The sequence below is a fragment of the Mustela nigripes genome, chromosome 1 (assembly GCF_022355385.1).
Source record: "Mustela nigripes isolate SB6536 chromosome 1, MUSNIG.SB6536, whole genome shotgun sequence".
Lineage (NCBI taxonomy): Eukaryota > Metazoa > Chordata > Mammalia > Carnivora > Mustelidae > Mustela > Mustela nigripes.
The window spans coordinates 110,813,317-110,838,775 of NC_081557.1; the positions used below are offsets into that span (position 1 = coordinate 110,813,317).

At 42.8% G+C, this 25,459-nt stretch overlaps 1 protein-coding gene across 1 annotated transcript in view; it reads left to right on the forward strand.

Moving 5' to 3' along the window:
• The window catches only part of DOCK5 (dedicator of cytokinesis 5), a 211,730-nt gene that overhangs the window by 109,779 nt on the left and 76,492 nt on the right, over positions 1-25,459 (forward strand). Inside the window, exons 12-20 of the mRNA XM_059372023.1 lie at positions 1,528-1,670; positions 5,026-5,151; positions 9,591-9,715; positions 11,921-12,019; positions 13,337-13,409; positions 15,598-15,701; positions 16,673-16,844; positions 23,387-23,484; positions 23,731-23,820. Of these exons, the coding sequence (XP_059228006.1) occupies positions 1,528-1,670; positions 5,026-5,151; positions 9,591-9,715; positions 11,921-12,019; positions 13,337-13,409; positions 15,598-15,701; positions 16,673-16,844; positions 23,387-23,484; positions 23,731-23,820 (1,030 nt within the window). The remainder of the gene's footprint in view (positions 1-1,527; positions 1,671-5,025; positions 5,152-9,590; positions 9,716-11,920; positions 12,020-13,336; positions 13,410-15,597; positions 15,702-16,672; positions 16,845-23,386; positions 23,485-23,730; positions 23,821-25,459) is intronic.

Below are 25,459 nucleotides of genomic sequence, written 5' to 3' on the forward strand. Positions count from 1 at the left end.
TGTTAAGTGTAACAAATATAATTTACTAACTATAATCTTATATTAATACATTAAGATATAGTCATATTTAATATATTGATACATTTAACTTAAACATTAATAAATATGATATAATATATAGAATAAATGAGTATATAGATATATTATGATGTATATATTATACTTATGATAAATATAGACTTAAAGAACCTTCATGTCCATGAATGTTCCTGTTACATATACATGTATAATGTTACTGTGTATCGCTGTTATAGTTACCTATCATTACCTAGATATTATAGGTTACCTATATCATTACCTAGATATGCATATGAGATGTGTATGTACGTGATAGGAGCAGCACACATGGATGTGGAAGTTATTCTGTATGCTTGTTTCACTTCTGAGGTGGGTTTCTTCTTTTGGTTGTGTGCCCCCCTGCCTCATCTCTGAACTAGCTCCCATCCCGAAGCTGTGTTGAAACAGCCCTGAGGTCGCTTTCACTGTGTGATAATGCACTCTGAGTTTCCGAGGAGCCCAGCCCTAATTTGATTATCGGTCACTGCAGCCAACAGGCACTGTAAAGCATTCATGATGCAGATCACAGTCTCTGGCTTTTAACTCCCAAGATTTATAGCAGATGCTTTCATAACTTACCTCATCAATAAGCTTTACAGCGTATTATATGAGGAGTGCCTCCTGGATAGATTCTGCTAGTCCGTCTAAGGGAGCGTTCTTTGAAGGCAGCCACTCAGTCCGCAGCCACCTCGCTCTTCAGTGAGACACCGCAGTAGGTTTCCTCGCTGCTGTCCTGGCACAGATCAGATGGCTGCAGAGAAGGCTGGCCTGTGTCGTGTTGGGCGAGAGAACAAGACCACAGCAGAGAGGGAGCCCGCTGACCCACAGCAGGCTGATCTGTGCTTCCTGAGAGCGCTTGTGCTGTCAGGAGGGGCTGTGTTTAGGTCTTGGATCTCAGCCTGGTTGATCATGAGAGTGAAGCCGGTTTGCTGGTGGCCGTGCCATCTCACTCTCACTCCAAGGGTCTGAGAGCACCCTCCGAAAGCTGTTGCATGCGTGAGTGCTGGTGCCAGATGGAGGCCTTTGCAGGCAGGTGATCTCGGCCCATTTTACAGATGAGGAAACTGAGGCCCAGAGCTTATGTCAGGTAGAACCAGGACCGGAGGCCAGGTCACCTGTCCCATCCCCGCTGCTGCTACAGTTCCATGACTTCAGCCTCCCCCACCTCACAAAGAGCATCAGGCCTTGCCTCTGATTTTAACATTTGCCATCAGTTTTATTTGTTCTTGGGAAGTGGTTTTTTTCCTTTTTCCATTGGGTGCCTACCTTGGACTCCAAATTCATCTTGGAAATGACCAAGACAGGTCCCCAATGGAAAAATAAAGGAAAGGGAGAGTCCTCTAGTGAGGTATGTGTAGTGTTTAGATTTCCAAATTACTTCCATAGGACCCATCCTATCTGAAGCTGTGCTATAGAAACTTCCTCTTCTTTTTTTTTCTTTTTTTAACCTCTCATTTCTAACTTTCCCAGAATTGCAATGGAAACGTATATCCGGCAGAGACAGCTAATCATGTCACCCCTGATAACATCCCATGTGATTGGGGAGAACGAGCCACTCACTTCAGTCTTGAATAAGGTGATAGCAGCAAAGGAAGTGAATCACAAAGGACAAGGTACACAGCCCTGCGCGCACTACGCTGGGAGGGGACTTGTGGGGGCAGCACTGGAGCTGGGTCCTTGGACTGCTCAAGCTTTTCTCTGCCTTTCTCTGATGCAAAGCAGACCCTGCTGGGGACCGCTCCCTGCAGCTTCCTGCTGAATGCGGTTAACACTGAAGAGCTTAGAGGCTGCACTCAGCACGGAATTGGATCACAGCTCTGTTTTGTAAATTCTGTGGAACAAATTTTTATCCCAGGAGCCCTTTCTCAGTTTTGTCTCCCCTACAATCCCAATGCTGATTCTAGGTAAATGCACAAGGAGAATCAAGTTTGGGGATAATTATGTACCACCCTCGGAATGCTTGTCCCATTACATTACCTAAAATCAAGAGTAAAGAGACCAAAGTAATACAAATGAATGGATATTCATTTTTTTAAAGATTTGATTTATTTATTTGAGAGAGAATGCACACAAAAGTTGGGGTAGGGAGAAGCAGACTCCCCACAGAGCCAGGAGCCCAGTGGCTGGATCATGACCCGAGCCACCCAGGCACCCCTGAACAGATAATAATATGAAATAATGGGCTAGCTAGCAAAACACTTTGAGTTGTTTTTAGTGTTTCCATATATCGTCCTGTTGACACAGTTTTAACTAAGAAATTCTACTCATTGAAACTGCATTTTAAATTCGAATAGTATTTTTAAAAAACCAGTTAAAATTTTATAATTCAAATACCACAATAGTGATGATTTGGGGACAATTTTGAAGATGGGTCACTTTTTGTTTTTTTACCACCCTGGAACTATCTTCTACTGAAGCGGAAGCAATCAGGAAACACATTATTATCAGCACATTTCATTTTCCATGTGTTCACAGTTGATCTGGGTAGGAAAGACATGTGAGGAAGCGTTAAAGAATCTGAAAATAAGGGCGCCTGGGTGGCTCAGTGGGTTAAGCCTCTGCCTTCAGCTCAGGTCATGATCCCAGGGTCTTGGGATCAAGCCAAACATGGAGCTCTCTGCTCAGCGGGGACCCTGCTTCCCACCCTCTCTCTGCCTGTCCCTTTGCCTACTTATGATCTCTCTCTCTGTCAAATAAATAAAATCTTAAAAAAAAAAAAAAGAATCTGGGGGCACCTGGGTGGCTCATTGGCTCAGGCCTTTGCTCTAGGCTTGGTTGGGGTCTCAGGGTCCTGGGATCGAGCCCCACATCGGGCTCTCTACTTGGTGGGGAGCCTGCTTCTCCTTCTCCCTCTGCCTGCCTCTCTGCCAACTTGTGATCTGTCTCTCTCTCTCTGTAAAATAAATAAAATCTTTAAAAATAAAAAAGAATCTGGAAACAAATAATGAAATACATATCTGTTATTTTAGAACCCCTAACCTAGGATATGATTTATTAGAGTGGAAAATCCTTATACTAAGTAAATTGCTGTGCATGAGTAATTTCCTGTCAGAAAAGTGAAAAAAAGTATTTGCTCTCTTGCTGCTTAACAAAGCAAGTGCTTTTCAAATGTTTTTATGCTCATAACAAATATTGTTTCTGTGGCTGGCTGCATGATATTGCATTGCTTGGATCCCCATAGGGAAGCATTTAAGTGTTTTCTATTTTGTCCCCATTATAAATTTAAATAACTCTGCTGTGACTACTTTTATATGTGAAGCTTTTTCCATATTTAGGGTTATCTCCCCAAGAAAATTCCCAGAAGTAGGACAGCTGGGGCAAATGATGGGAACAGGCTCCAACTCAGAGATACCCATATTACCAGATTGCTTTCCATCAACTTCTGCCAGTGGTGCTAATTACCATGGTGCCTGCTTGGTGACCTGATAGTTAAAAATCTATTTGTTGGGTGCCTGCATGGCTCTGTTGGTTAAGTGCTCAGCTCTTTATTTTGGCTCAGGTCATGATCTCAGGGTCGTGAGATCCTGCCATGTGTCAGGCTCTGTGCTGAGCGTGGGGCGTGCTTAGGATTTTCTCCTCTTCCCCCGCTATTCATGTGCTCTCTCTCTCTCTCAAAAAAAAAAATCTAGGCGCCTGGGTGGCTCAGTGGGTTAAGCCGCTGCCTTCGGCTCAGGTCATGATCTCAGGGTCCTGGGATCGAGTCCCGCATCGGGCTCTCTGCTCAGCAGGGAGCCTGCTTCCTCCTCTCTCTCTCTGCCTGCCTCTCTGCCTACTTGTGATCTCTCTCTGTCAAATAAATAAATAAATCTTTTAAAAAAAAAAAATCTAAAAAAAAACCCTTTACCTATTTGATATGTGAAAAGTAGACTTCCATAGTTCTCTTGCAGTTAGAAAAAAAACTACTTGGTGGGGAATTACCTAGACTTCCTATGCATTTGTGAGTTTTTCTAAAGTTTTCCTTCTCAGTTTTCATGAAGATAACGATGTCTTATATAGAACATGTATTTTTCAATTTTTGATTTGTTAAATATTTGCCAACTTCATGTACTTCTTTGTGAATTGTCTATACAGGTTCTATTTATTTGTTGTTTTTCTTGTAATTTCATAATAGGTATTTTACCCTTTTGTAGCATGCCTTTCACTTCTTTATAAATATCAAAACTTTCCATTTGTGTATAGATAATTTTTTTTCTTTGAGATTAATTTATTTACTTTAGAAAGAGTACACATGTGCACATGGACACAAGTGTGGGGAGCAGCAGAGGGAGAGAATCCTCATGCAGACTCCCCAGTGAGTGTAGAGCCCCATATGGGATTCAGTCCCTTGACCGTGAGATCATGACCTGAGCTTCCCTCAGGTTAAGAGTCAGACGCTTAACCGACTGAGCCACCCAGGTGCCCCTAGATAATTCTTTCTGTATGTGATTTCTTCATTTGTCTATACTTAGAAAAAAGGTTTATTTAATTTTTTAATTTTATTAGGAATTTATTTTAATGAAAACATGAGGTGAGAAATTAGTTGATTCTGTTTTTAAGTAGCAAGAAAATTATTCCAGCACATTTGTGATGTTGTTTCTTTTTTCAGGATTTGTTATGCATCTTTACTATATATTAAATTGCTATATATTATAGTACTTAATCTAATTATTTCCATTGATTTATGTATATCTTTTCTACCACTAGTAAAATACTTCATTATAGCTCTACAATATTTTGGTATCTGATAGGGGCTATCTTTATTCGTGTTTCTTTTCCCCCAAGTAAACATGTGTTCATTCATACCTCTGTCAAATTCTCAAGGAAGTCTTGTTGTGATTTTGATAGGAATGTCATGAAAATGATAAGCTAACTGGGGGAGCATACATTTTTATAATAAAATATCTGTATATTTTATTTTTCAGTTTTCTATGGGTATTTTTGGTATCGATCATAAAAAGAGCTAAAAGTTCATTCTTTATTTCTTTAAAGGACTTTGGGTATCTTTGAAGCTTTTGCCGGGTGACCTCACACAGGTTCAGAAGAATTTTTCGCACTTGGTGGATAGATCAACTGCCATTGCCCGAAAAATGGGATTTCCTGAAATAATACTTCCAGGTAAAAGCTTTTGCGTGGTTCACCTGTTCTGCAACCTGTAGTTTCTCCTTCCATGCAACAGTTACTTCTATGGGACGGTGGAGTCAAGATAAGAACCTCTGTGGTCGTTAGTGACCTGCATCTGTGGTATCAAGACAGTGGGAAATTCTAAGAGGGCCACAGTACCCGGTGCACGAGCCCAGGGTGATGCTTTTACGTGTTAACTCAAAAGTTCCTCTTTGTGCTTTTCCTTTCTGCTCGGCTCAGGCTCCTCTGAAATTCTTCCCTACATTATCCAGTAAGGATCGCTAATCGTAGCACAGGTTTTAGGCCCCGAGAGTGATGTGCCTCGTCACGTGTCCCTTTCTCGGGATGACATCACCAGCATTGCGGCTGCTGGCCAAGAAGTTCCAGTGAGGGGTGTGCTCAGCTCAGTGTCTGTCAGACCCTTTGCTCCATTTGCTTAATCTCTGACTGTGCTCTTGGCTCTCCCCATACGTGTGGTCATAAGAATGTAAACATTCCACAGTTTTCTTATTTTCATTTTGTCTTTTCTGTCACCATATGTTGGTGATCTGCACGGGTGTTCTCTTAAGTTTGCAGACTTAACCCATTGATTTCTTAATCTTTATAGTAATAAAAGAAATCCTTTCAAGTGACTTTCTATAAGATATGTATGTGTATTACATTAAGCATATGTGTTATAAATATTAAAATATGATATATATTTTTGCAGATAAGTAAATAGAATATATAAGTAAGTAACCTTTGGCATGTTAAGAAAATTTTAGAAAACCATGCTGTTGTCTTCTGTATAAAACTTGGGGTTCCGTTAAAGTAACACAACATCTTATTCCTCCTTCTGGAGAAGAAGGGGCAGTGATGATGTGTTGCCACACACATATCCTCTGCACATAGTTGGCCTTAAAAAGGATGAGTAGGAAAAAGTTGTCTGTAAAACGGTAGACCGTCTTTTTCTTTTCTTGTGAAAGAAGGTGGTTCTTTATCTGCTGATGTCATCCCTTCCAGCCTCACTCAGCCCAGTGTGTCTTCATCTTCATTCTGTGAAAGTGTTTTGTCTTCTTATTTAAAAAGAAATAAGCACTGGTGATACCCCTATAACCGAAGGCAGTGTTATTACGACAGCAAGAGTGAAAATCTGAAACAATAACACGGAGAAGTTTATTTTAGGGAACAAAGTGAATTTGTCTTTGAAATCTGGCTGGCAAGATTCTTTCTAATCTTTCTAGTCAATAGGCTTGGTTCCTGGACCACCAGGGCCGTCATAGGCTCAGGTAATCACCTAGGACAATGGCGCCCAAATGCTGGTCTTTGGATCAGCTGGTCTTTGGATCAGCACCCAAATGCTGGTCTTTGGATCAACATTATAATACAGGTTCCCACAGTGATCGAGAGACTTGATTTCAGTTTGTAAAACCAGGGCCCCCCTGCTGATTCTGGTGATCAGGCAGTTTTGAGAAGTAAGTCCAGACCAATGCTCTTTACCTTGTTGCTCCTCACCCCCATTTGAACAGGCTACAGAGATGCCCGAAGTCATTCCCTCAGCCCGACTTTCCCCTCTAGCCCAGGCGCTCCTGTTGTCTTTGTCATCTGCACAACCAGAATCTCAGAAGCCATCACATAACGTGCTCTATCTCTTCTTCTGCATCTGCCAGTCACCCTCTGTTCTCACCAGAATGGTGTCACTTGAGTTACCCGAGAGTGGATGTCACTAGGTCCAGTGGATATTTTTTAGCCTAAAGATTATCTCGGGTTCCTTCAGCAGCATGTGACACTGTTGACCACCCTCTTGGGGAAACAGTGTGCCTTCATTATCAGGGACCCACGTTGGTCTCTTTGTCTCCATTTCCCTTTGCCACCATGTCACCTACCCTGCCTTTAAATGTTGGAGTTCCTCAGCATCTGGTCCTTATGTCCTCTGTCAGTTTGCTTGGGCTGCCCTATTAAAGTACCCACAGGGCTGGGCAGCTTCAACAATAGACATTTATCTTCTCATACTTCTGGAAGCCAAAAGTCTGAGATGTCATTGGGGTTGGTTCTTCTAAACGTCCCTCCTTGGCTTGGAGATGGCCTTCTTCTTACTGCGTCCTCACATGGGGCCCCCTGGTCTAATCTGTTGTTATAAGGACACCAGTTATATCGGATTAGCGCCCACCTTATGACCTCATTTTACCTTAGTCATCCGTTTAAGGGGCCCATCTCCAAATACAGTCGCATTTGGAGGTATTAGGGGTGAGGGCCTAGACATACGAATTTAGGGGGAACAGTTCAGTCCACAGCAGGCCTCTTTCCCTTCTCATACCTATATCCTCTTTCTGTGTGATCTCATACACTCATTTTGCCTCTGTGAACTAGTTGTCTTTAAATCCATTTCCTTAGCCCCAAGACTGCTCCTTTGAACTCCGGTACTGTAGATCCAACTACTGCCTGCCTCAGGACTTCAGTAGCTACTGTTCCTATCTGACTGGATCTCTCTTCTCCTCTTACTGGTTAATTCTTACTCAGAATCCCCATCTGGAACTTGTGGTCTTTGCATCTAGACTAGCTCTTCTGTTGTATTTTATCTAAGAGAATGGCACCCTTGTCCATCCAGTTGCACCAACAAGAAGCCTGACAGTCAGCTTGAACCTCCCTTTCCTTTACACCTTACATAAAGTTAGAGACTAAGACTTGTCAGTTTTACCTTTGGAAGGCTTCGAGTCCATTCCCATCTCCCCTTCTCCATTGCAGTAGCTACATTAGTGGTAGCTGCTGCCATCAGTTCCCTGGACGAATCGTATGTTTAGACCACGATCCTGTCTACTGCCTCTGGACCTTTGCACGTACTGCATTTGCACCTTTTTACTCTCCTGTCTCCAATATCAGTTCAGAGGGAAGATTCTCACAGCCTCCAGACACAGTTGGGACTTAGTGTTATGCCTTCACAGAGCCTGACCTTTTCCTTCATTGGTAATGATGCATTTTTGTCTCTGATTTTCTGCTAATGGCTTCTCTCCTCCACTAGACCATAGGCTGTGTGAGAGTGAACCTGGTGCATGGCTCACTGTTGTTTCCCAAACACTGGCACAGTGCTTGGTACACAGCAGGCGCTCAGTGAGTTTTTTAAATGAATAAATGAAATTATCTCATCTGATTATTCTGTAATTTATTCAGACTGCTGCCTATTGTTGGAAATTGAGGATTTTCCAAGTTTTCACTTTAGTAAACAATACCACAGTAAATATCCTCATAGATAAATCTTTGCTTGCATTCTTAACACTGTGGGACAAATATTACCCGTGAAGTTGCTTTGTCCGATAAGGCTTTTAACACAAATTATCAGTTTCTCTATGGACAAAGTGTATGTCCGTGAAGATTTTGAACTATGTTGTATGAATAAGCCCCTTTTGCTTCACCTTAGCCAACTGCGGGCAAGACTTTAATTTTTTCCTAAGTAGATGAGTGATGGGAATGAAAAGTGCTCTAAATATGCGCCCCTGTTTTCTTATTGTGCTGGAACATTTTAATTTTTTTTTTTACATTGGGGGGCAGTTTAATACAGTACAGATTTTGGAATCCTTTTTATAATACCGAGCCTTCCTGGCCAGGAACTTGGGATGCCTTTCATTCGTTCTAGGTTTTGTTTAAGCGTCTTACTAACATTCAATTTTTTTCTTCCCTGTGGGGGCTGTTCATTTGCTAATTAGTTATTAAAATTTTTTGCTGGACAACTAGGAATATGACAAGCAGGAATGATTCTGTTACTGGTAAAAACAATTAAGCTGATTTAAATACACGTAATGTTTACCTATAAAACATGTTGAACAGTGCCTAGCACAGAGGAAATACCCAATAAATGTTAGCTTCTGTTATTTTCAGATGTGTTAGAATACCACCCTCCAAGGCATACTAAAAAAAAAAAAATCTGCCGCTGTAACCTAATAAAATACATTGTGTACTTATTATTAGAAAACAGTTATTAATAAATAGAACAAAGTATTACTGTTGAAAAGAGTTTGTTTTAAACACTACATTTTAGGGCTACTTTGGTGTATATGGAAAGATAGGGTGAGGGAAGCTGAAGAATTCATTACATACAATACATACATCTGCTCTGTGAAGAGCTCCCTGTAAAGTCACCTTTTGTTGTTGTTAAGATTTTATTTATTTATCTGAGAGAGAGAGAGAGAGAGAGAGAGTGAAAGAGAGAGTTCAGTTGGTAGGGGGAGGGCCAGAGGAAGAAGCCGACTCCCCACGGAGCAGGGAGCCTGATGCAGGCCTCGATCCCAGGACCCCGAGATCATGACCTGAACCCAAGGCAGACGCTTAACCGACTTAGCCACCCAGGCGCCCCAAGTCAGAGCATTTCATATTTTTTGTACACGTTATATCTTATTACATCCTGAAAATTCAAAATGACTCTCTGAGTACTGCTCACGGGATGGTTTATCCTTTTGCAGGCGACGTGCGGAATGATATTTACGTCACCCTAATCCACGGGGAGTTTGACAAAGGGAAAAAGAAGACGCCGAAGAACGTGGAGGTGACCATGTCTGTGTACGATGAGGAGGGCAAGCTCTTGGAGGTAGGTGGGACCACCCAGATGTCCTGCTGCCATCACACACTTCTTTCCAACAGGGGACTTTGGTCTGAGGTGACTTGATCTCCATGTTAGGGTGCGTTTGCTTTCTTTGTAAGGAAAAGGGATGAAACCTATTAAACTTGTGATCAGCAATTACTGAGTTTACAAAGGAACCCATTTAGACTCTTGTTTTCAAAATTTAAAAATTTTTTAAAGATTTTATTTATTTATTTGACAGAGAGAGCACAAGCAGGGAGAGTGGCAGAGGGAGAGGGAGAAGCAGGCTTCCTGATTTAGCAGGGAGCCTGCTGTGGGGCTCAATCCCAGGACCCCAGGATCATGACCAGAGCCGAAGGCAGCCGCTTAACCGACTATAGACTCTTATTTTCATTATTTTCCCTGTTCTAAGAAGTATTTCCAGCCGCTAGTGATTTCATGTGTATGCTTCTGATCCAGAAGTTCTGTATCATTTGCAAGTTTTTTGGCCAGTTTCAAGCCTGGTAGGGCTTGTGGGGCTGGGGTGGGGTGGGTGGCCTGGGTGCCCAGAAGGCACTGCGTGTACGGAGCCAGAGAACCAGAGGAGACACTGCCTGTAGAGAGCTGTTAAACTGGTAGAGCTCTTGGGTCACATTAACTCCCCCCCCGCCCCCCGGTCTTTAGGTTTTGTTTTAGTAATCAGGAAACTGCAACCCAAAAGGGGTAAGCTCTTTTCTCACAGAAATACAGAAGGTCGTGGAGGAGATAAGACTAGATCCAGGTATCCTGGCGTTCAGTCAGGAGTTCCTCCACCCGTGGCAGCCTTCTGTCCAGACAGAGAAGTAGTGGTTGTTGATTCTGAAATCACGGAGGCTCCTGTTGTCTCAGCTGAGATCTAGCTCCCCCCGTATGAGCCGTAGTTACCACTAGATACCTTCTGTGGCACTGAAGACCCAAGCTCTCTGAGTGCCTGCTCACCAGAGTCTGTGAGGGCATGGCAGAGGGCGCACCCCCTTCCTTCTCCATCGGCATGATCACCTTTGAAGGCAACAGGGGACTGAGTGAAGTCATAGTCCGTGTTGCGGGGGCAAATGATGTGGTGGGCCCTGGTAGGTGGGTGACTTCTCCCTGCTACTGATAGAGCCCTTGAGTCCCGTGAGTTCAGGGGTGTGTCTTCTCCTGATGGCTCCCATCACAGCTTTGCTAACTAGCTTGGAAGTGCCTCCCTTTGAGGCCTGGTTTTACTGAAGTAAGTGGCTCATTACCAGGAGAAAACACAGCCCTGAGTTTTAGTGAATACGCTAGACCTGTACACCAGGTCCTTAAAACAGAGCACAGACGGGACCTCCTACAGCAGTGCGTCTGCACGTGTGCCACGGCTCCTGGTCACCTGCACCGGCCTGCTGCTCCCTGAGAGAGAAAGGAAGAGGAAGGAAGGAGAATGTCTGTCTGCAGATGGAAAAGGGGATGAAATTTACGGCATGGGGGTGTTAGGGTGATGCTGGGTCCCTTAGTGACTACGTAGTTCTGTACTTACACCCTCAAACAAAGGAGCAGAAACTCATTCTTCCCCCTGCTCTTAGCCTCCAAGTGCGACTGGCTGCTGTGTGCCAGTGTGGGGCATACGCAGGCTGCGTGGAGGGTGGAGTGCTCTTATTTTTCTTGATGAAGTTATTCCCTTTTAGTATTTACTCCCAAAAGACAAAAACCCTAACTCCGAGGGATACATGCACCCCTATGTTTACAGCAGTGTTATCTACAACAGCCCAGTGTCCATCAGCTGACAAGTGGATAAAGAAGATGGGTATATACACGCAATGGGTTATTACCCAGCCATCAAAAGAATGAAATCTTGCCATTTGCAACAATCTGGGCAGAGCTAGAGTATTATGCTAAGCGAAATAAGTTACTCAGACAAAGACAAATATTATATGAGTTCACGCATGTGTGGAATTTAAGAAACAAAACGAACAAAGGGGAAGAAAACAGAGACAAACCAAGAAACCGATTCTTAATCACAGAGAGCAGATGGCCACCAGACAAGGTGGGTGGGGGGATGGGTGCGATAGTGCGAGAGGGGATGGCTGCAGAGCACAGCCGCGATGAGTGCTGAGTAATGTATAGAATGGTCAGATCTCTGTATTATGCACTGGAAACTAATACTCTACTCTACTGGAATTAAAATAAAAAGCAGTCAAAAAATCATCTCTTAATTTTTCTTTCCGTCCAAAGAAAGCAATTCATCCTGGTGCTGGATACGAAGGCATCTCAGAGTACAAATCAGTAGTCTATTACCAAGTCAAGCAGCCCTGTTGGTATGAGACTGTCAAGGTGAGCTGCGCCATTTGTGATCTCCTTCATACGTCAAACCTCATGTGGATTCTTTTCTTCTTTTCTACCCACAAATCATTCCTTCGTATCCTTTTGTTACAGTGGGTTGGTGCGGTGTCCTATAAGAAATGAATTGATGCAATTCTGCATGAGAGTATTTATCTTTAACTCAGAGTTCTTAAATAACGTTCTCATTGATAAATGTGTACAAATTTGACTAGAGACGCTGATAGTCATAATGATGTAATAGGCTGCTGTGACCATCCAAAACCAAATGGAAATTTTCACACTCGGCGAGCAGTTGCCTAACGTTTTTTCCTTCCTGGTCTCTGACCAAGTTTTCTGGGCCTCTTTTCAATTTAAATATGTGTATCACAAATTCCCAGGTACTTTTTAGATAAGCCATGCCCTGTGAATCGCTTAGTACCCTGTGGCTAAAACAGTGTTGTAATGCCCTTTCTGATTAGGTAATGAAGGCTCAAAAATGTCAGGTGATTTTTCCAAGATCCTGTAACAGCTTAGTGTCCAAACCTAAATTGGAGCCCAATTCTGAATCCCAGATTGTCATAGTCAAATTGGATTGACAGAGTCTTATGAGCTCTCCCTAGAAAACTCAAAAAAAGAAAAAAAAATGCGCTGATATCTCAATGCAGAAGTGATTATTTTCCACAACTTTGTATGCTTCATATGTTTTGGAATGTGGTGTTTTTAACAGATGTATATTGTGCTTTTTAAAACTACTTATCTCAAGGCATTAAGGGTTCTTTGGAAATGGGTTTCTAGGTACTTGGGTAATATTCCATTATATGATCATGCTATAATTTATTTAACTATTTGCCACAAATTCTCTGCCCTTTTCATTGCCATGAACTTCTGTTTTTCTTGTCCCCTCTATATACATAAACAGAAAGCTTCCTTGTCCCCAGTATTCTGTCTTTTCTTTCTGGGTATGGACCTCCGTTATTACCATATCAATAAACATACAATAATACACCTTGCAGTCTGGAAGCTCCTGCGTAATTAGACCCCACAGTCCTGGTCTTTCTCCTCTGAAATCTTTCCTCTTTCATGCTTGAGAAAGTACTAGAAACTTGTAATATCTCCATCCTCAAAATCCCTGACAAATGGCAAAGATAATTTCTCTTGAGATTCTTTAGGTTTTCGAAATAACTCTGTTTTGAAAGGAACTTTACTCTCAATCTCACTGTGTAGAAATAAGTGCTTTAATAAGATACTGAACATGAACCAGGTCTGTCAGATGAGCTAAGTGCAACGTGCTGTGGAAATACAAACTGTAAGTTTCTTATCACTGTGCAGGTTTCCATTGCTATTGAGGAGGTTACTCGCTGCCATATACGATTTACCTTCCGGCACAGGTCATCTCAGGAATGTAAGTACTAGAAGGTCGGCAACGTATTTCTGTTAAAAAAATATATATATAAATTTTAAAAAATTATTTAAAAAAAAAAATATATATATATATGCTTGCTTGTCAGTACTTTCATGGGTCTGGAAAGCAAAATACTTGGAAACTAGGTCCTTCATATCATTACTTCAGGATTCATGTGGTACTAAGGAAATCAAAGAGACAAAGACCATATGCTGTCACTCATATGTGGAATTTAAGGAACAAAACAGGTGAACATAGGGGAAGGATAAATAAAATAAGATAAAAACAGAGAGAAAGGCAGACCATAAGAGACTCCTAACTCTGGGGAACAAATTGAGGGTTGCCGGAGGAGTGTGGGGGGATGGGCTACCTGGTGATGGGCAGTAAGGAGGCATGTGATGTGATGAGCACTGGGGGTTATATGCGACCAGTGAATCATTAAACTCTGTGCCTGAAACTAATAATAAATTTATGTTAACTAACTTGAATTTCAATTAAAAAAAAAAAAACTTTTTTAACAAGGATTTCCCCAAAATGGGTTCCGTGAATGTTAAGGTTCTATATGATGTTAAACAGTGCCCTATAAGGGTTTCACAGGCTAGGACACGGGTAGTGCTCTGAAGTCTCTGCTGCTCTGGTTAAGAAGATGAGCAAGGGAAAAGGCAACTAAGGTCCGAGCAGTGTGGTCGGTGCACGGCAGCAAAGAGCTGTAAGGGACCATGTAGCACAGCGTCCAACCCTGTCATCCAAGCGTGATCTCGACATCCGAACTGACACTTGCTGGTGTAGAAGGAACCGACGGCAGCCCAGGGAGGAGTGGTGGTGGTGAAATGTGTTTAAAACCCACAAGGTGAATGCAGTAGGGCTGAAGTGAGAGCAGTGGGAGCAGTCAGAATGTTAGGTTGAACCCCACGAAATTGCCATATGGGGAGGTCAGCATCAAATAGGCAAATATCAGCAATTTCCTCTGGTTCTACAGAAATAGCATTTACCAGGCCCTTAGTTTGTATGAGACACTAAGTGAATCTCTACTTATACACTGTGTACTGTCCATAGTCACCTAATAAGATACATAATGCTTTTATCCACATTTATACGAAAAGGAAACTGAGCCCAGAGAAATGAGTTCCTTGCCTGGGGTCATGGAGCTGGGGAGTGACAGAGCCCAGATGGACACTTCAGCGGTTTGAATCCAGGCAGACTAGAGCCACATCACGAATGATGAAGGTTAATTTGAATGAGGTTATGAAGGAGCCCTTAAAAGATGTTATGGGTGCTCATGGTGGTGGTTGTGGTTTGGTGTATGTTTATAACAGCTTTCGTCATAATATCCGCACATGGAATATAGCCTAATGGCCACCAACAGGACAATGGATAAATAAATTGTAATGTAATCCTGTAGTGGTTTACTCCTCAGCTGATCTAGGGGCACGTGAGGCACAGCTGACTTCAGAGCTGTGCGTGTGATGAGAGCAGGCCACAGGTTGCCCCTGGCATCGACACCCAGTTGGGGGGCAGTGAGCTCAAAAGCCAACACCTAAAGATCCAGAGGAAGATGCTCTGCTTCCTGGGGGAGGCTGGACCCTCCTGGCACCTAGGGTACTCTCTTGGAAGGAAGAGGTGGCATAATAAACCTGGGAATATAATGAATACTTCACTGAGTCTACCTTAAAGCAGCAGAAATGTATCTCCTGAAGGTGTTTGGTTGACTGATTAGATCTGCTTTTGGAAATCTCTCTCTGCAGTGTGGAGACAAGGACTGCTTGGAAAGATCCTCTAGAAACACAGAGGAGACTTGAATGGAACTAGGTTAGGAACAGAGTGGAGGGAGAGGAAAGGCAGAGGTTTCGAAGGTCTTCAGTACCTGGAGTTGACACGGTGTGGGGAAGGCACTGTCAACGTCCACATTTCTGATTTGGGTGAGGGAGTAGTTGCTGGTCTCACTCATTTGCAAATGTAGGAAGAAGAACATAACACGAAGGTACTAGAAGATTTCAGCATGGGGAATATTTCCTTTGAGGGGCCCGTGGCGAGCACAGTGCACATGGCTTATTGTAGCTTGCTGAAGGGTGTTGATGAGAGGGTGACCCAGTCGCACAGCCTGGAGCAAAATGAGAAATTATCTGTTACAGCCAGAGCTTCCTGCTGCCCTTCCGCACCGCTGAGACCCATATTTCTGTCTTTTCAGCCAGAGATAAATCGGAACGGGCCTTTGGCGTGGCCTTCGTGAAACTGATGAACCCGGACGGTACCACTCTGCAGGATGGGAGGCATGATCTGGTGGTTTATAAGGTGCTGCTCAACAGAACAAGGCTCCGAAAATGACTTGGGAAATATTTACTCCTTCCGAAATGGGTTCTCGAGGCTCCAGTCAGAATTATGTGGATAAACATCAGACACTTCTTTGGAGCCATGAGTGTTGGCCCCTTAAGTCTAGAAAGCCAGAGGGCTCCAGCTGCAGGGTATCCCATCCCCTTTGTATGAGGAGTGAGTGGTATGAATGTCGGGGCCTCTGAAGAACATCTCCTTCGCCTGCAGCGGAGTTCTGTGGCAGTGGGTGGTCGAGGGCTGCCCCCTTGCCTCTCCTCTGCATCGTCCTGCATGGGACAGAGACAGTTGCACTGTTGGGCCTGGTGGGGGGTGTGGTGGGTGTGGTAGGATGTGGTTTTCATATCGCCCAGAGCCGGGCACCATTTCTCTGCTTAGGGGCCCTTGCTTCCTTCCCCAGCTGTTCGGTCCTCACTCTTTAACTGCTATGAAATTATCTTCTGAGATTTTTTGAGTGCAAAGTAAGACCCAGGAAGGTCTCATTTATCTAACGATATCACAGAACCAGCAGCTTCTTTGAGCTGCATCTACTTGGTGTGGGTCTTCCCGTTTAACAGCTCCTGATGTTTTGGAAGGCGTGGCAAGCTGTTCCCTCCCAATGAATCCAGTCATCCCCTCAACCCAATGACGCATCATTCTGACCATTTATAGGTTCAAGAAAATGAAATCGAACCTCGGTCCTTCATATTTACTTATTTATTTATTTCAGAGATCTAGGATATTCTCAGTTAGTAGTTCACAACTTTTTCCATTTTTATTCGGTGTTGAAATTATTCTGGGCTCCAGCCCTGGAGAAGTATCACAGTGTCTTAGAGTTGGAAGGAACATAAGTGTAATTTGATAAAACCGTATTTCACTCCCTGGATCATGCGTTCATGATAGAAACTACTGTGATTTGCCCATCATTTAGAGTCCCTCACCCACTTCCTTTTTAGGGTGACAACAAGAAAATGGAAGACGCTAAATTCTATCTGACCCTACCGGGAACCAAGGTCGAGATGGAAGAAAAAGAGCTCCAAGCCTCCAACTTTACCCCGAGCAAGGACAGCACAAAAGACAGCTTTCAGATCGCCACCCTCATTTGCTCCACAAAACTCACCCAGAATGGTAGGTGACCCCACACTGGATTTTCTCTTTGGCGCACCTGGGCTCCTTTGTTGGACCCAGTGGGGCTGGGCCACATGATCTTCCGAGGCTGGATGCTGGGCACTTTGGATTCTACTCCCTGCCCTTCATGTGATATTTTGGGTGCCACTGTTCGCAAAGCTCACGCTCAGTCTGAGGTTATCTTGCCTATCTTCCAAATAGGATGAAAAGTAGTTTGTCTTGCTTAAGATCATACAACCTATAAATGTAATTCATGATCAGAGGCTGAAAAATTTTTTGAGTCTTCTGTTTCCTTCCTTCATGGCAGCAAAGAGCTCTGATAATGTGCTCTGTAATAAAATATGAAACAGCAGATGTTGGTAATTAGGGGGAGGGTACTGATAGAGAAAAAGAACTTGTCTCTTGCCCAAACAGGTGTGGCCAAGAGCAGGAAGGGTTTCCTGTTAGAATTCCATCTGCCCCCTCTACCCCGAGCCTCCTCTTTCCCCTTTTTTCCCAAGCAGTTGAGGGCTTTTCATAAAATCAGCTGAATAGTTCAGATGAGCCTTGCTTTGTTCCTTCTTAAAATCTCTGGTATCAATTTTAACTTCTCTTCTGTATAGATAATGGCATTTGATATCCAATAATGGCTTTTCATTCAGTTAACTTACGGGTAAGGGGTCCTGCTGAACATAGTGAGCCAAGAATAAGGAACTCTGGGAACTTGCCTTAGAAATCCTATAGCCACTATGATGGATAGAGGATTAGTCACTTTGGCCTTTTAGGAGATTTGGGTGAGGAACACGGCTGGGACTCTGCCTTACGGAAGTGCTAAGGGATAGACAAAACAGTTTAGACAGAAGAGGTACACTCAGGGATCAGATGTTGGTTGATCTTTAAAAGGGGTCAGTATTGTTTGTTTTGATGAATCATGGTTGGCTAGAGAACACGGATAGTATTTCAACTTGGACAAGGGGCCAGACTCAACAGAGTGAAGTACAGAGCTGATACATATGCGAAAAGTACAAACACACTCACTAAGAATTAAGCCAGAAACAAGGCCAAGCTGTGGAGACAGTGAAAAGTTTCATGATTGCAAAGGCCTGAGAGGGAGGAGGACCGATGAGTAGGCAGAGCACAGGGGATTTCTAGGGCAGCAAAACTACACTACCCGGAACCACAATGGATCCGGGGATACACGTCATTATGCATTTGTCAAAAGCTACAGAATGAGCTACACAGAATAAACCCTAACATAAACTGTGGACTTCAGTTCATGAATGCTATTAATATTAGGTCGCCAGTTCCAAGATGTACTACACTAATACACGATGTTAATAGTAGGGGAGTTGGGTGCACGGGGAGCGTATGTGTGAACTCTCTGTACTTTGTGCTTCATTTTTCAGTAAACCTAAAACTGCTCCCAGAAAAATAAAGTCTATTAAGAGAAAAACAAAAATATAGCCAGAAAACATTCTGAGCTTCATAAACAACATGATGAACTCTATCAGTGACCTAATCCTTCTTAGGGAAAAAGCCAATGTAAGAAACTGCGGGTACCGGGTTAAATGATACAGTAGTGACAGAAGATGACTTAGAAGGTGTATCAAAGGTTTTGAATATTTTCAGACCCTTTGAGCCACTTACCTCACCCTTAGAAATGAAACGTAAGTAAACAATGAAAGACGAGCACAGAGATTCATGTATGAAGGTGTCTCCATATTACTCATAATAGGGGAATAGCAGAAATAATCCAAATGTCCAATAATTAATAATTAATAATCATGTAATTAAATGACATATGTGCAGCTGCCAAATATCTGTCAAGATGTAATCAAAGACGTGAAAACTTGGGCGCCTGGGTGGCTCAGTGGGTTGAGCCGCTGCCTTCGGCTCAGGTCATGATCTCAGGGTCCTGGGATCGAGTCCCGCATCGGGCTCTCTGCTCAGCAGGGAGCCTGCTTCCTCCTCTCTCTCTGCCTGCCTCTCTGCCTGCTTGTGATCTCTCTCTGTCCAAAAAAAAAAAAAAGACGTGAAAACTTGAGCCCTAGGCAGGGTATAATCCTAATTTGTCTAGGTACATGTTGACAATTTGGAGCCAATTTCCTGGGTTCAAATCCCAGCCCTGCCCCTAGGTGTTGCATCTCAGGCAAGCTACATATCTTCTTTGTGACTCGGTGTCCTCATCTTTAAAATGGGAGTGATACTAGTGTATACCTAAAGAATGAAGAAATTAAGTAAAAGCAAAACATGTGTCTCGCCCATTGTAAACTGTGTGAATATTAGCCTCCACGACCACCACCATCATCATCACCATCAACGTTGTCATATTTACACAGGAAAACACTAAAGGGAAAGATGCCGGAAGTTGGGACAGCGTTTATTTTCTGTGCTCTTTCTGTTACTTTCTAATCCTCTAACTCTGAAATGTTAAAATGGTGTTTCTGTAAATATGGCAGCAGGCAATACAAAGACTTACTGTGCTTTGGGGACTTTTAAGGGATAGTGAAGAAAGATGGCATTTATCCAATAGATTATCCTTTCCAGAGATTAGACTTAAAGTAAAGCAAGTGACCAAAGTAGCTAAAATTAACTTAAAATGGAAAGCAGAAGGAATGTCCATGAAACATAGCCATATGGTTAAATTGTTTCTTATCTCCAGTCAGACATACAGGAAGCGTATGGACAGGTGGCAGTACTCAGACACTCGATTTACCAATATCTGCGTCGCTCATCTTCTAGATGTTCTAAAGCCGTGCTGTCCACTGTGGTGGTCACCAGGCATGTGGAGCTTGTAAAATTTAGTGTCAGAGAGAAGTATGGTTGCTCTAGTCTTCGTTTCGGGGGTTCCATGGTTTCGTACTGCTGGTGGCTTTCGTGTGGGCTAGACAAACAGCATTGCCGTCATCCCAGAAAGTTCCATTAGGCGGAACTGCTCTCTGCTTTGCTGTCCACCCCATTCCTAGTGGTTAGGTCTCAAAAAAAACTCAACATAAAAACCAGGCCAAACCAAACCAAAGTCATACAATAATACCCCAAAGAAGGTTGAAAGAGGCAAATTCATGGGAACCAGGGAGGAGAGATGTGATCTCCTCAGGGCCGGGCTGGGGTAGAAGGGAGGACAGATGTGCAAAAAGTGAAGGGAACAGCGGGACATCCTGAGTATCAGAGGGCACAGGGCATTCTGAGGGACAAATAACGATAATAAGGATTGTGGGTGGTTCATGTATTTGATTTCTTCTAATTGGATGGAAGTTATAAGGAGCCACTTCAATGTGTTCTGAGAAAGAGGAAGCTGAAGAACAGTAAGAAAGCCTCCACTCTGAGAGAGCACTTCCTGATAAGGAAAGGAGGGTGGTGGTTCTTTCACAGAGACCATGACCAAGGGCATTTCTCCTTAGCCTTACAAAGGACTATTCAGATTCTAAAGGTTAAAAGCCACAGGCCATTGTTGCAAACAGAGCTTGTAGACTCTTCATTTATAAATTTTTTTCAAAACTAGATCAGGCCCGATTTACATGGGACCATTTACATGGGACCATTTGTTACTGGGCCCGTGTGGAGATTGAGAATAGATTTGTGGCTCCAACAAAGGGAGAAGGGAGTTCAGGTCCTTGCAGTTGTGGGGCCTGGTGCCACACGATTCCCAGAGTCATCTTCTCTCAACCTTCCAAACCCTAACACACGAAGATGCCGGCATTGCCATTATTCTCCTGTTTCAACCAGAAAGTTGAATTAAAGTTCCAGAATATTTTGTCTAAGTTCATAAGTAGTGCGCATGGATCTGAAAATAGATATTTGTAACCCCAAAACTTAATGGTTTTTCGTTATTTTTCTTTTTTAAGTGTTACGGTCTTTAATCTTTTGCCCAAAGTAGTCACTAGCCTAAATTTGGGGATTGTCATTTCAGACTATCCCGAATTCTTAAATACTTTGGGGAAGGACGTCAATTGAGAGGACTTTGGATAACATTTGGATGAAATTCCATTCTAGATTATTGCCCAGAGAAACTGCTGTACCTGGAAACCAGGGGATGCCTGGGAATGTTCATGGCAGAGTTGTTTGTGATAAATAGAAAAAACTGCAAACAACTCCAGTGTTTATCAGCCTGGGAATGGACAAACACAGTGTGGTGCATCCGCCCAAGAGGAGAGATACTGGGTAGAAACTGACAGGAATTAACTAGAGCCACTTGCTTCGACCCGCATGGGTCTCAGGAGCACAGGAAGTCTGGGGACTTTGCTCTAATGGGGCCTCCGCTTTTCTAGCCCCAGGACCTTATGATTCACCAGATGCCAGCTCTATTCTTGACACGGCTGGTGATGTGGCATGCAAATATTTCTAGGGCGTAAACCTCTGGGCCGATAGAAGGGTTGTTTGCAGATGCTTAAAGCTGCCAAGCGACTCTTCACTCTGGTGAAGTATCTAAATCCTTTTCCTCAGGCAGCAACTAGTGGAGGGAAATAACAAATGGAGCCGTACCATTGACTTGCTTCTGGTGGAAGTAGGTATGGGAAGTGGACAAGCCCAGCACTCGGTCTATTACTAAGTGCAAACTGAACAAATGAGTAAATCCAAGAACTGTGTCAGGCACACTGCCTGTTCCCTTAGGGCTACCGGTTCCCTTTCCACCCAAATATTTATTCCGCAGCAAACATGGCGTCTGGCGCCATGATGGCGTATCACAGTGAGTGCAGCATGGCTCCTGCCCTCAAGTGGCTCAAGTCTGTGGGAAGAGCCAAAGAAATACCAAGTGTGTCTTTATTATTCGCTATGTTTATCTATGTATATGCATATGTATATGGAGGAAAGAGTACAAATACCGCAGAATGTTTTGAGGTAGGTCTTAAACATAAGTACGAGCTTATCAGATACATAGTGTTGAATAATATCTGGTCATTTCAGACAAAGGGAAGACCATATGGAAAGACTTGGATCTGTCAGAGCGTGCCACATCTGGGGAGTAGTGATCTGATCTGTCTGGTTGCTGAGGGGTAACACAATGCAGGGCGATGGCCTGTCAGGAAGGCCATGGGTGGGGCCTCACCCCCTTCTATGAGTGGTATCGTGACTTTATTCTGTTGACAGAAAGGAGTCTCTAGGCACTGGATTTTGGAGGTTTCCTGGGCACTAAAGCTAATAAAACAAGCCAATAAAGCAAACACTCATGAAACAAATGGGCTATTCTAATGAACAGTGTATGTTTTTAATGACTTCTGTATATTATACAAATCCATTGATTAAGAAGCATGTGTGCTACTTATACTAGATAATGCTCTGTAAATTGGAATAGTAGCTTAATGTACCACACAAAATGGCAAAATGGTAACAGCCCAGATGCCTGTTACATTTCACTGTGACACTTTCAACATTGATTAAAACTATAAGTGGCTTAAAGATCCATAATTCTGCACTTTAAATCCAAATATACCTCGAGATTTCTGTCACAGTCTTACCCCAAGGACCATGAATCTGTTCCTCCTTCCTTTGAAATAGCAGTCTGTCGGATTTGCTTGTCTGTTTCTTTGAAGAACTCTCGGAAGGCAGTGTGATAGAGTAGTAGCAAGGACATGGTTTTTTGGGAATCAGATAAGTCTATAATTAAATCCCATTCATAGCACTCTCTGGACATTATGTGACCTAAGGCAAGTTATTTAATTTTATAAAGGCCTCAGTTTCATCAACTGAAAAATGGAAGAAATGCCATCTCTACACTGTGGATGCAGTGTTTAAATGGATTAGTGTGGGCAGTTGGGTTGCTCAGTTGTTAAGCATCCAGCTCTTGGTTTCCGCTCAGGAGCCCCATGGCAGACTGTGTTCAGTGTGGAGTCTGCTTGAGATTCTATGTTCCTTTCCCTCTGCTCATACTGTCTCTCTCTCCCTTTCTGTCTCTCTCACTCTCTCTCTCTAAAATAAGTGAAAAGATCTTTTAAGAAATAAATGTATCAGTGGATGTATAGAAGTTCCCTTTTCCCTTTTTATCCACTGAGATACACATAGTGGCAATGGGTGAATTAAGCAGTGCAGCAAACTGAAGATATGAAGTTTCCTTAAGAGTGTTTTTAGGATGCCTGTGTGGCTCAGTCAGTTAAGCATCTGATCCTTGATTTTGGCTCAGGTCATGATCTCGGGTTGGGGGATCGAGTTCCAAGTCAAGCTCTGTACTCAGTGTGGACTCTGCTTCTCCCTCTGCCCCTCCCCGCTTCAGCTCATTCTCACTAACTGTCTTTCAAATAAATAAATAAAATCTTTTTTTTTTAATGTTTCCAACTTTTCATCTATATGGCTACGATGTAATCATTTCAGAAATATGACTTCCATTCAGGAATTCAATTTTATGTTCTCATGTTTTAGTGGTTAATTTTTTTCTCTAAAGACTGAAAGACTGCAAGGTTTTTTCTGGTCTAGATAGGAGACATAAATTTAAAAAAAATACACAAGGAATTATCCATTATTAAGAACAGTTATCTTTTCTAGAGAGTTCTGTAGTTATTTCCTGAAATAGTGTGCATTACTTCTTCAAATCAATGTCTGATTTTATGGTTTGTGGTCATTCTTCCTAGTTGACCTGTTGGGCTTGTTAAATTGGCGTTCCAACTCCCAGAACATTAAACACAACTTAAAGAAGTTAATGGAGGTGGATGGAGGCGAGATTGTTAAGGTATGTTTATGTATTCGTGGTTAGAAATGTGGTTACGGTATCATTAGATCTATATTACAAATTAAATCAGAAATATAAAATTTGGTCAGAAATTAAAAATTTGTAATCTACATTGGAAAGCAGAAGTGCCAGTTTTTAAGAAACACTATTTTTAAACTCATTCTATTGCAACCTAATTTCTCTGAATTTTCGCAGTATGGAGCTGAACTGAAAGCATGAAATAACCTCTCTCTTTTTTATGTTCAGTTTTTGCAAGATACACTAGATGCACTTTTTAACATAATGATGGAGATGTCAGATAATGAAACCTATGACTTCCTCGTGTTTGATGCACTGGTAAGCAGTTAAACACATTAACTAATTTATTCTCACAACTGTGTAGTGTTCAGTATTTCGCTGTTGTAACTGACTGTGGTGATTATCCTTTCTGCACAAATACTTGGATACATCTCTCTGTTTCTGGAAGTTAAAAGAAACAACTGACTTATGGGGCGCCTGGGTGGCTCAGTGGGATAAGCCTTTGACTTTGGCTCAGGTTATGATCTCAGGGTCCTGGGATCGAGCCCCACACTGGGCTCTCTGCTCAGCAGGGAACCTGCTTCCCTCCCCCTCTCTGCCTGCCTCTCGCCTACTTGTGAACTGTCTGTCAAATAAGTAAAGAAAAATTCTTAAAAAAAAAAAAAGAAAAGAAACAACTGACTTATGTTTAAAGACTTTATTTTTCTGTTATATGATATGCTTTCTTTCTCATTAGGGTAAATGAGGTATTATATTACATTAGAAATCAGGAGTCACTTTAACTTTAAAATTGCCTAGTTATAAACCAGGAGATACTGTTAATGAGGGTGATTGTGGCTCTGTTGTGTGCTCTTATATGTTCATACAAGGGACACTGAATTCACACAGTGGAAATGAGTGTCAGTCTCATTCTATACAACATATAGCCCCTTCCAAAAACTGAAATCCAGACGGGGAGAGATGATGTTAGAGTCTTGGAAGGCGGGTTGCCTGGGTGGCTCAGTTGGTTTCTGCCTTCAGCTCAGGTCATGATCCCAGGGTCCTGCAGTCTAGCCCCATGTCAGGTTCCTCGATCAGCGGGGAAGCTGTTTCTGCCACTCCCTCTGCTTGTGCTCTCTCACTCTAGGTCAAATAAACAAATAAATTCTTAAAAAACAAAGAATCTTGGAAGGCCACCAATCGTGGTGGAGTGAGTGGAGAAAGCAGACACATCCAAACCAAGCACATTTTCTCGTTGTTGGGGTTAAAATTCTGTGCAGAATTTACCTGGATGTTGCAGCAGAGGAATTTCGGCTCTTTCACCAGTTTAGAGAAATTAATACATTCAAGAAGTGGTCTAGGCATTAATAAGGGTACAAAATAAAGAGAGGAAATGCTCCCGCTGAGATTCACCTCCCCAGAGTCATGGAAAAGAATGGTTCCAGTTTCTGTGGGATGGGGTCTGCAGATTCTCCTGGGATGGAGCAGCTGGCAGTGGGTATATGCAGTCACCCCGGGGGTCCTCCTTCAGCATTCTTTGTCATCAGTAGGTGCCACGTGGTGGTTTTTTATTATGTAGCTCATAGGGATCCCATTCCCAGAAAAAGGGGAAATTGAGAGACAAAAGTCTGATAAAGTTGAGTTACTGGGGGCACTCCTGCTGCACTCGGAAGAGTGTGATCACGAAATAATTCATCAGCTGCATCCTTGGGTTCGAGTTTTCTTTTGTCTTTCTTCTGCCTTTCCCCATATTCTTCCCTGACTCATCTTGCTTGTGCACTGGCCTCTCTTGGAGACAGTGAACTCCATGAGGCCAGGGGCCGGCTCTTAGATTCTCCATAGCATTTAGCCCAGTGCCTGACACATCATAGTTTCTCTGTTGAATGTCAAATAAAAAGAAACTGCATGACTTTACTTCAGCTCTGGAATAGTAAAGTGGGAATGCTGCAGAAGGCCAACATCCGGCTTATTAACAGAA